This window comes from Hibiscus syriacus, unplaced genomic scaffold (genome assembly GCF_006381635.1).
Source record: "Hibiscus syriacus cultivar Baekdansim isolate YM2019G1 unplaced genomic scaffold, ASM638163v2 tig00110482_pilon, whole genome shotgun sequence".
Lineage (NCBI taxonomy): Eukaryota > Viridiplantae > Streptophyta > Magnoliopsida > Malvales > Malvaceae > Hibiscus > Hibiscus syriacus.
This window is the reverse complement of record NW_024062758.1, coordinates 4,002,413-4,013,984: the sequence shown is the minus strand read 5'-3', so window position 1 is coordinate 4,013,984 and position 11,572 is coordinate 4,002,413. Positions and strand designations below refer to the sequence as shown.

Here is an 11,572-nt window from a genome sequence, read left to right as displayed (position 1 = left end):
GATCCAGTCAAGTTGGTCTGTAATATTTTTGAAGTGTAAATATTTTATTTTAGATCTCTTCAGTGAAAAGATTTTTTTAATATATTTCAATTTTTTTTATAATCGTTATTAAAGCATGAGAAAGTAAGTTTAAAGTTGATTTGTCATTTCGGTGGTTTCGTGTAGCCTCTTAAATCAGTGACTGTGTGTCGTACCGATGTAGGGTGTTACAGATCTCGTATTTTTAGGTATGCTCAACTAAGGATCAACGTTGTCGAATTTAATATATTTAAATATATTTTCAAGAATATACCTCTTTATTTGAATAAAATTGAAAAATCGATTGTTTTAAAAAGTTAAACATTATCCGAATAGATTAAAAATTATCAAAGTATTATACTGTTAGTTTGATGCGTTAAATCTTAGATAGCTTTTGAAAAATCATATCATTATTTGAAGAAATTATTAGATACATCCTTACTATCGTATTACTGTCTTAAAATTTAAAAGATAAATTTATTTATACTTCGAATAACTTGAGAAATGATATATTTTTTCGGTTGTTTTACTGTTAGAGCTCCCATAATACTTTTTTTCTCTAAGATTCTCAATTTTCAAATTTTTAGTAAAAAGTAATACTTCCACTTTTCATTATATTTCAGCTTCCAACTATGAAACTTTTTTTCTTGAAATGTATTGAAAGAAATAAAATATTGTATGATTTTATTAGGAAAAGCTATGGTTTTTGGGTAGACAACGAAGCAGCATTGAGAACCTGAAATAAAATTAAATATTGTATGGTTTATTAGAAGGATCATATCGTACATGATAATAAAATTTTATCTAATACAAGTCAAGCTCAAATTATAATATTAATTGATTTCAATTTAATTGATTTTTTTAAAATCATATCGGATATATATATATATATATCATGCAAAGTTGAGAGTTTCAACTCGAATTTAAAATTAATCAACTAATTATTAATAGTTTCAAATTATTTAAGTTATTTGAATTATATTTTATAAATTGATTTAAATTTAATTTTTTTAAAATCGAATCAAATATATAGACGTATAAGTCGAGCCAATTCAAATTAATTTTTTTATCATTATATTAATAAAAAAATATTTTTTCAAGTTAATGGAGTTTTACTGATACTAGTTGAAAAGGTTTGCTTGCTAATTGGCAACTTGGCTTTTGAAATGGACCCACATTCACAACCTTGGCGCCACCCATCAAATGTATTGGCCACACAATCTTTGTTCCCCCTCTTCCCTTAGACCTCTCCGCTCACCGGCTGCAAATTCATATCCTCATAGGATAAGCCTCCACTTTGTTCAACAATTCAGCCTCTCCAAACCCTTCCTTTTTGCCTCACAAATAAACGAAAAAAAAGATCCATCTTATACTCCTTCGAATTGAAGGCTATATACCATTACCAGATTGTTTTTATCATCTAGAAACTGAACCAGTTAAATCCCAGACACGAAAGCTTCCACATTTTTCTTTGAGGAAAACAAACAATTTGCGATAAACCCAGATTCCAGATAGCATTTTTGTATCTCAAACAGTTACTAAAGTTCCAATTTTTGTTTCTTTTGACTTGTTTGAAGCTAACCCAGATAGCATTTGCTATCTAACTGAAAAGCGTGGTACAATTTGCTACTTGCTGTGATTCTCAATTTGCATTCTTAAAATCTGCATGAGTTTAGAAGAAATCAAAAGTGATTATTGGTGCTTCGAATTCTGGACTGATAAGAAGTTGAATACGCAACAGCCAAAGCTAGCATGGCAATGGTCGCGGTTTCAAACTCTCAGCTATCTTTCAATTTGTTTAACTTCTCTGTTACCAGAAGAGAAGCCTCTATATCGAGACAAGCTGCTTGTGGAATTCGCCATCGCTTCTCTTCTAGCCGACGGTTGAATCTCAACTCCCCTCCCAGTACTACTCATAGGTAACTGTTTAGTTGGTTTCTCTAAGTTTAATTTGGTAATGCAAATATGCAATGTCTTATTGCATTAAGGACTTGTGATTCAAAGTTGAATTAGTATGCAATTTGTTCTGAAGAAAAAACTAATTTTAGTATTGGAGATATCTGAATGAGTCAGCTAACAATTTATTTTTTCTGTTTAGTCATAGTTTTGACAGCTTTAAATCGAGATGTTCGATAATAAATACTGATGTTCACTTCAACTATGTGGCTACCGATGATGAGGATTTATCAGCCAAAAATAGTGATTGTTTTTGTACAACTCCAATACTTCAGCTTACATCTGATGTTCTTCCGACTGAATCTTTGAGTATACTAACAGGGGATACTTATGTAGATAGTCTCTTGACAGCACTCCCAGTATGTTCCACTTTGTATATCAGTTTATTCTCGACTCGGGTTTTATATCCTCTAACATTTTCCTTTTTTTCTATTCGTTTTCTTGTTTAGGTACTATCAGAGGAGGAGCAGAAGGCTCTTTATGCAACTCCGGCACACCCACTGGCATTATATGGTAAGACATTCTATTTTAATTTATCAATGCATAGTAGAATAATCTTAAAGACGTTCATATTACTAAGCTGTGGTATTATCAGCTGCTAACTTTAAGGACATTCATATTTCAGCATTTTATGCAAGCTGTCTGGCTGGGAATGTAGTGGAACAACTTTGGAATTTTGCTTGGCCTTCTGCTCTTGCGTTGCTTCATCCAAGCCTTCTACCAGTGGCCGTCATGGGATTCTTCACTAAGGTATAGATGAGACTACCAGCTTAAGTTCACTACCATGACTGGATAATGGAATATTTTCTAACAGAATTTATGTTAATAGTTTATTATCATCATTGGAGGCCCTTTGGTTGGAAAACTTATGGATCATTCTCCAAGAGTACCTTCATATATCTTTTTGAATGTTGTTCAGGTACTACAAATAACATTTTTTGTGGTTCAAGATCAATGTAAAATCAACAGTCCTAATTAGTTTTCTAAATTTATTGGCATCTTCCAGGCTTCTGCTCAATTGTTGTCAGCGGCAATGATAATTCATGCTCATAGTGTTTCTTCTACTTCTGCCTCATCTATTCTTCTACGTCCTTGGTTTGCTATGCTAGTCTTAGCAGGAGCTATTGAGAGGCTATCTGGAGTAGCACTGGGGGTTGCTATGGAGCGTGACTGGGTTGTGCTGGTATTACTCTATTCTGCGCATTTTGGTTGTTTTCTTCACAGGAAATATTGATCATCCATCTCTAGGAAAGTGGACTGTGGATTAAACTAGAATTCTTGTGTTTGCAGTTAGCTGGAATTAGTAGACCAATTGCACTGGCACAAGCTAATGCTGTTCTCAATCGAATAGACCTGCTCTGCGAGGTATTTGATAACCTTGAGATCTTATATATTTTGGAAACATTGGTCTATGGAGTTATCTTGTTGGTTCAAGCCATCATGGTTCTTTGTTTAATTGTAATACATAGAGCATGAATCCTAAATAAATGCTGGGAATTTTATAAGCTTGCAGTTATTAGCAGTCAAGTTATGGAAGAAATTTTCTGAATGAGAGATTCATTATCATCCAAAATTGCAGATAGCTGGCACTTCATTATTTGGAATTCTTCTCTCTAGATATGATCCAGTAACGTGCTTAAAGTTTGCTGCTGGGTTGATGATGTGGTCATTACCTGTTATGGTAGTTGGTTCTATTCTTGTTCTGATTATCTATATCATTTGGAGAAAGGATCTACTTCCTCTTTCTAATTTCTAACAACATTCTTCAGATTGCTCTGACATGGTTAACAAACAAACTTTCTACTGGAGTTCTTGACCGTGCCAAGTGTTCACAATCCTGTTGCATATCATCTGATGGAGGGCCTCTTCCAGATGTTGATAACTTCTGTAAAAACTCGTTCATCTGATTACTATTCAAATCCTGACTTCCTTCTTGCTCTATTTAGCGATTGCATCTTTTCCAAAAATCGATTTATGCTTGACATATAAGTTATTCTGTTTTTGTGGATGGCCAGTTAATACAGGTTTGGAAGCCATCAAGCTTGGCTGGAGAGAATACATACAGCAGCCAGTTCTTCCTGCGAGCCTAGCATATGTGCTCCTATACTTCAATGTTGTTCTCACTCCAGGAAGTTTAATGACGGCGTCTTTAACTCAGCGTGGTATTTTTCTATCTCTTTAGATGCAACTCTCCTGATTGTTTATAGTTTCGACCGAATCTTGAGGAGAGTTTGCCAGTTTAATGACGACGTCTTTAACTCAGCGTGGTATTTTTCTATCTATTTAGATGCAACTCTCCTGATTGTTTAATGAGGGCTTACATATTTAGAAGACATGCTAATAGAGTTTTTGTCTAAATGTGATTTCTTAAAGCATGGCATGCAGTGACATGCCTGAAGTCGCTCCATGCCAATAGTTTATTGTAAATTACAGTCTTTTTTCTTCATTTGCTAGATTGCTCCTGATTACTTGAATGGGTTCTATATTTAAGTTGAGAAAAATAGCCTTGTATTATTGCAGAAATTCATTTTTGACTCCAATGTGCTATGTGGTTTTGTCCAACAGGTTTAAATCCATCTATTATTGGGGGGTTTAGTGGATTATGTGCTTTCATGGGTGTTGCTGCAACCTTCATATCTGCAACTTTGGTCGAGAGATTCGGCATTTTAAAGGTTGGTTCTTTTGTTAGGTTTTGCCAGAAGGAATTTTCTATTTTTGGGGCAGATCTAACGGCCATTTTTTTCTTCAAACAGGCTGGGGCAATCGGATTAATTTTTCAGGCTTCACTTCTCACCATAGCCGTTGCTGTTTGCCAGAGTGCATCCCTTGCCCACAGGAGTCCCCTTCTTGTCTTCTTATGTTTGATTGTAAGAACAATTTTTAACTTCCATGTTTCTTCATGGACTACTTTGACTTTTAGCATAACCTGAACAGCCTTGTGGCGAACTGGGAATCTAGAAAGGACGACTCAATCTGGCGTAGAGCATTGTCATGGTTGGAGTTCTAACCAAAATTTAGACTCAGTGACACAGCCGTATATCTTAGTTATCCACTAATAGCACCATAAAAAGACTAATAGAAAAGATCTCCTAAAGGTCTAAACTTTTTATTTCGGCAGTATCGGAATCTACTGCAACCATCAGATCCATTTTGATATCTCTAACAAGTTAATGGCTGCTCTATTGAAGGCCAGGAAATCAGGCTTAACATAAACATGGTACCTTAACCATCGTCATCTCTTGTATGCAGGTATTATCAAGGTTGGGACATATGTCATATGATATTGCCGTGGCACAGATTCTGCAAACAGGAATCCCATCATCCAAAGCAAATCTTATTGGAACAACTGAGATTTCTGTTGCAAGTTTAGCCGAGTTACTGATGTTGGGAGTCGCAATAATTGCAAATGAAGGTTCGCATTTCGGGTTTCTGGCAATGCTGTCATTGTTGTCGGTAGTTGGAGCCGCATGGATATTCTGCCGGTGGTTGTCGAATCCTACAGATGAACAAAGAACCCTTTTCTCTTTTGATCCACAATTTTAGTTAGAGAGTTTCCATTGTTTTTTCTCGGGTTTACATATCTATTCAATTGTCTTCTCTCATATTTTTCTAAAGTCATCAACAGCAAAATGCCGTGGAAAAGTAATGAGATGATTTATTACAGTCTAAAACATCGTTCATATCCAATTTACATACTGAGATGCCCGCTATATATAGTTTGATCCAACATGGTTCTATGATTTTATGGTCGAAAGATGAGCAGCTGTTTTTTATCTTTCACCCTTTATCAATTAAACTTCGGTTCACGAAAAAAATGGCTCTTTTACTAGCCATTGCAATTCATCATTAATGGATAACAACATTAGGAGCTTAAGAAATAAAAAACAGTAAAAAAGTCGCATTAATCAAATGATAATCAGCTTCAATCTCATAAGTTCCAACCAGCCATAAAACATGCAACAAACTCACTTCCATCTCTGTTTAATGTTCTTTTGATATAACTGCGTAGAAATTCCAGAAGGGATGGAATGTTTGCTACAGCTACCATGATCCTACAGCACCCTGTGTGGGGTTCTCAAAAGCAGAGAATTCCCAGTAGGTCTTCAATGAATATGGCTGGGAAATTGTCATGCCTTCTTCAGTGATCTTCGCGATCTGCAATCAATAGATTTCAAGTACGCAAAACATCAATATTGATAGAATTTTGCCTCAGATTGTCAAGTAAAGGTTTATCAACTAATAGACTTGATTAAGAGCCATCCTGAGAAATACAAAACCTGGGTTGAATATACAAAAATATAACAGGATGTAGCAAATGCCAGTTAGTCCAAGAATAGTAATATCCATCGAGTCATTGAGACAGACTTATTTTTCTAGAAATAGCTCTCAAATAGCATGGATTGCAATTTTTTATTTTAAGGAGTCAAAACATTAAAAGAGAAAAGATCAAACCTGAAGCTTGTTAATGGCTGATCTATCACGATAGAGGAGAACACGCATGCACTTCTCCAGTAGTCTAACACCATCTTCAAAGCTCAAGTTCTCATGCCACTCCTGACGAAGAATTGGCCGTGCAAGGTGATTTCCAAACCCAGTTGCAACATGATTGTCCTCAAAGTTTACACCAATCATACTGACCTGATGAATCACAATTAGAAAAATGGTCAGTTAAAATCTTAAAACCGCAAGTGGCTCATTCTGAATATTAGGATGATAAAAACTTTGAACCTACCGTTCCAAGATACTTTTGTCCATTTTTAACTCCACCAAGCACAAGGGAGTTCCACAATGGATTGAACTTGTTACGCCTGTTATACATGACCCGAGTCAAGTAATTGTGCACCTCTTTAGGCCCCAAAGAGTTGCCATCATCCCACATATTGTCATACAAGCTACAATAACCAAACATCAAATGCAACAATCTTATATCAGGAACTCAGGATGTTAAGAACAATACCCATATGAAAATTCAGGCCTCGTGAAAGAAGAAAAAAAAAGAATTCATTGCAATCCGGGTGACTCAGTCAAGTCTTACATAAGCTCATCAAGATAACGCAAAATCTCCTGGAAATCACTGATTTCTCCACTTGCACCTAGAAGAGAATGCTTGCCAATAGGCTTCATTCGCTCCACATTCTTGTACCTCAGAGTGGACCCATAAGAACCTGTCAATTAAAAGGATTCCGGCATAAAACAAGTGGATTGTAGCAAAAGAAGGGACCAATCAGTTAGGCATTGAGTATCAACTGAGGGAATATTAGCTTTAGAGAAAAGCTAGGGTACTTGAAACATCAGACTTCCAGCAGAAAACATGAGAAGAAGAGGGACGAGGACGGCGAGTGAAAATAAAAAGGTGCAAAGCATGCATGGCAAATGAACTATAAGCAAAATGTATTTTCCTAGCATGTGCATAACTTGTTTTAGTGGAAATCACAATATATAAGGAATAAGGACTTCAATGTGAACGAGCATGATGTTTTTTTTTTTTGATAAGAATTGCAGGCCTCTTTAAAAACCCCCTTCTTGATTAAAGGAGCTTGTAGAGAAGCTCCCTAATCAGTGGAAGGAGGAAAAGAGTGCCTTAGAATTTCATTCATAACTGAAATTACATAAGAAACAGCCATACAAACACTCCCTCAAAAACAGAAAAACATAAAACACCCCCAAACCACCAAAAACACCAACACTGACTTTGGGTAAAACCAATTTAGAGACTGCAGCAGCCTCCGATTGGTTTACCCTTTACAATAATATTACAAAGAATCAACCACCACAAAGCCCATCAAAAAAGCACAAGACATGCAAGAATTCTGTTACAATTAACCAATCCCCTGCTTAGCTAGCCTGTCAGCCTCCAAATTACAGCCCCTAGGAATCCATCTAAGGACGACCCCCTTGGCCTTAATAATGGCTTCAATTTCCTCCACCAGATCACTAAAAAAAGAAGAGGCAGGTTGCAGATTTAAAATCCAGTCCACTGCACATTTGCAGTCGCTCTCAATAATAAGTCTTCCCTTGTTGGCCCAATTTGAGGAATAGAAAAAATTCAAACCTTCCTTGATAGCTTTCAGTTCAGTCAAAATAGGCAAACCAGGCCCTACTGCAGAAGAGACGGAAGCTAGAGACCCGCTGGAAGAGTCTCTCAAAACACCACCAATACCCCCTTGCATTCCATCTCCAGTCACTGCTCCATCAACATTGAGTTTAAACATATCTGCTGGAGGAGGAGACCAGCCAATAACCTTCTTAGGACCAGTAGAAATGAGAAAAGAATCTGCCCTCGTAGGATCCCCTACTAAAAGGTCTGTCTAAATCCTAACCGACGGATGTTTTGCTAAAAACCATTTCGCCAACCTAAATCTAGAGATAAAATACAGAACTGAACTATCACATTTTCCATTTTCAAAGACAACCAGATTTCTTACTTTCCAAATTGACCAGAAAATAACAGAACCTCCAAATAATAGAATTATGCCTAAGATTGGACCATGAGCAGAGAAAGGAGGAAGGATCTTGATGTAGAGCAGTAGAAATATCCCATAACCTTAGAAATTGACTCCACAAACCCGAAGCAACAAAACACGTGAAGAACATATGGGATATATTTTCATCCTGGGAATTACATAGTGGACACAGTACATCCGTTAGAGGGATCCCTCTTTTCTTCAATTCCACTCTAACTGCTAGTTTCTGATGGCAAATCTGCCATAAGAATGTTTGAACTCTAGGCGGAGCCAAACCATCCCAAACCCACTTCTTCCACTCAAAACTCCCTTCAGAACTATCATATAACGACAGTCTACAAGCTTTGACCGAGAACATGCCATCCCCCTTACCCGACCACCCTAGGAAATCATCGACAGAACATGACAGCTTAATCTTGTCAACCAACAACATTAGATCGATCCACTGGTCTAATTCCCAATCACACAAATTCCTTCTAAGTTGAATATTCCAAACCCAAACATTATCTACATATCCACCAAACTCAGAGACCTTCCCCCGTTTATTTGTAGACAAAGCAAAAATTCTAGGAAATTGATGAGATAAAGGCAGATTAGTGATCCAAACATCAGTCCAGAATGCAATCCCAATTCCATTTCTCTCTAAGCAACAATGCAAGGTGCCTCAACAAAATCTCTTCAACCTCCATGAGGGGAATTACATTACGCACTTTACACATTGTTCTTGACAGCAGACGAGATCTAAAATGAAATCCTAATGAAGTTATTTATACAAATGATGCTACAATTAAACAAACCTAGATTGTCTCCATGTTCTAACCTACAATATGGATCCTATATGAAGTATTGATCATTAAGAGTATACCATCAAACTACAACCAATGGTATTACCTTAACTACAATTCTTAGGCTACTTAGTCATACCCAAATCCTCTAATGGAACCCTCTACTTAAAAAAATACATCCAGCATCGAAGAGTTGAAAAATATCATTCCAAAATTCACATTTGTATTACAATCCAAAAAACCAAAGGGAAACAACTTTGGATCAAGGTTGCTTCAAGCTAACGGATATATTTTAAACCCTAAAACACCCCAAAAGGTCCCAAAAATTCTCTTTATTTTTCACTTGCATTCCTTTCCAAGAATATATCTACTTCAAATAACAAAACCTATCCAAACAAATAAAAATACATAAGAAAAATAAAATGCTTATGAGAGCGTATGAACTGACCTCCCATATCAGCAGCCATCAAAATCCCATCTTTATACTTCAAAGCCACAACTGATGTTCCAGTAACATATGGGTACCTATCAATTTAAAAAAAAAAAAGAGAGAGAATTTTCAGATACCCAACACCTGAAGAAAACCCTAGTTCAATTGAAATCAAATAAATAACATACAGAGTCCTTTGAAAGTCAACTTCAGGGCCGAGCAAGCTATTTTCAGGTTGCTTTGAAGCCATGAACTGCATTAGAAAAAAAATAAAAACGAAAAGAAAAAAAAAGAGTAAAAATTTTTGCTTTCATTTAAGTGGGAACTGTTAGACTAAGAAAACAAAAGCGGGTATTCAAATATAATTAACGGAATAACTTACATTCATTCTGAATTAAGGGTATAGATAAATCAATTGAAGAAGTAGTAGAACGGTAGAGATGATCTGATGCTATATAATAAGTTTTCGTTTTCCCTTCTCCAAGAAACTCACTTTACGGAAACAGGCCCTGATCCATTTGTATCCATTTTCTGATTGAAATAATAATATGATTTTATATTAATAATTCATATTTTATTATTAAATGTAAACATTTTAAACCATTTAAATTATATTTTGATGGAATCTGATTAATAGAAAATAAAAAAAATCTTTTAAGTTTTTTCCGCTTGGATAGAACTAATCAAAATAGACAAATTATCATATAAACATCATTAAAAGAATTAAGTGGTAATTAATAATTTTTATAAAGTAAATGTAACCTCCAGACCCGTCTTAGAAATTACAATTAAATCATGGTAGTCACATTAATAACAAAAAGAGTTTACGAATGAAACATGTTTAATAATAGGATGGAGATGTTATCCTTCGTAAAGAATCCCTAGTTAACCTTCAAAGATGAACTAATAGATGTTGCCCGTAGTTGAAGAATCAAGCTTACGGGTCTAGACTCAATCAAAGAACGACATGGAAGATGGATTACATTATTGTTGCAATCTAGAGTTTTGAATGGGGAACAAAGTTGATAGAAAATTAAAAAAAGGAAACAAGAATACGATCAAGACAATAAAGATTAAGACAACAAAGATAAATGAAAGATAAAATTCTATTGATTTTTCTTGATCAACACGTTTGAAAGGGTTATTGATGTCCAAATGATCTGATTTTTGTATTGGAAGTCTATCTTGTGATGGGGAATATGCCTGCTTAAACTCAAAATTCATGATGTTCTTTGTTTTTCTTTTTTGATCGTGTTTATTTGTTTACCGATAATCATCGTTATGATATTATAACATAAATAAACGAACTTTACATGCCTATTTTGGTCCATACCAAGGGTTGCGTGAGTTTTACGAGAAATTATTAGATGGTCTCGATTCACTATGTCATCCGTGGTCCAAACCAATAATATTTATTCATATAATTTTTTAAGGTGAATCTTCACATCTTTCCTACATATAAATAAGAAGTAAATAATAACTTATTTTAAAATTTGTGGTTCTCATTTACTAGGATAACAAATAAAGTGGTGAGTCGAGTTCATCAAATAATTTCTCGAGTTTTACGGCCAACGAAAAACATGCAACTAAAAATGATATTTTTTCATTTTGCGATGGCATGAAAAACGAAATTAACCAACAACAATACCAAAATGACGTGAAGAAAATAAGAGAGAAATGATGTCTTATTCATTATCTATAGTTGTCAAACTAATGTGTGAGGTTATTTACAAATCTACTTATCACATGAATCATTAAAAATGTATATATTACCATAATATTTGAATAGTATATTCGTCGAACAATTAATTGAACTCCTAACAATCTATAAATATTACTATATTTTAGAGTGTTTATATTTGTTTTTTGGTCTCATAAATTTGTAGAATGTATTTATGAAGATGGTTATAAGAATATGT

At 35.0% G+C, this 11,572-nt stretch overlaps 2 protein-coding genes across 2 annotated transcripts; one reads left to right on the top strand and one right to left on the bottom strand.

The window, feature by feature from the left end:
* The first annotated feature begins 1,233 nt into the window (after positions 1-1,233).
* LOC120128960 (solute carrier family 40 member 3, chloroplastic-like) lies at positions 1,234-5,724 on the top strand. Its single transcript, XM_039146563.1, has 13 exons — positions 1,234-1,937; positions 2,117-2,333; positions 2,424-2,487; positions 2,600-2,724; positions 2,804-2,893; positions 2,981-3,157; positions 3,265-3,339; positions 3,554-3,655; positions 3,744-3,861; positions 3,990-4,136; positions 4,540-4,646; positions 4,728-4,841; positions 5,224-5,724. Exons 1-13 carry the CDS (start codon positions 1,771-1,773, stop codon positions 5,515-5,517), a joined length of 1,797 nt encoding a protein of 598 aa, XP_039002494.1. The 5' UTR covers positions 1,234-1,770; the 3' UTR covers positions 5,518-5,724.
* A 145-nt stretch (positions 5,725-5,869) lies between these two features.
* Positions 5,870-10,141, bottom strand: LOC120128961 (proteasome subunit beta type-4-like). The gene is made up of 7 exons (XM_039146564.1): positions 10,036-10,141; positions 9,842-9,906; positions 9,672-9,748; positions 7,010-7,139; positions 6,707-6,866; positions 6,427-6,612; positions 5,870-6,129 (listed from the first exon to the last, which is right to left on the bottom strand). The coding sequence occupies exons 1-7, from the start codon at positions 10,039-10,041 to the stop codon at positions 6,016-6,018; spliced, it is 738 nt and encodes a 245-aa protein (XP_039002495.1). The 5' UTR covers positions 10,042-10,141; the 3' UTR covers positions 5,870-6,015.
* Between the last annotated feature and the right edge of the window lie 1,431 nt (positions 10,142-11,572).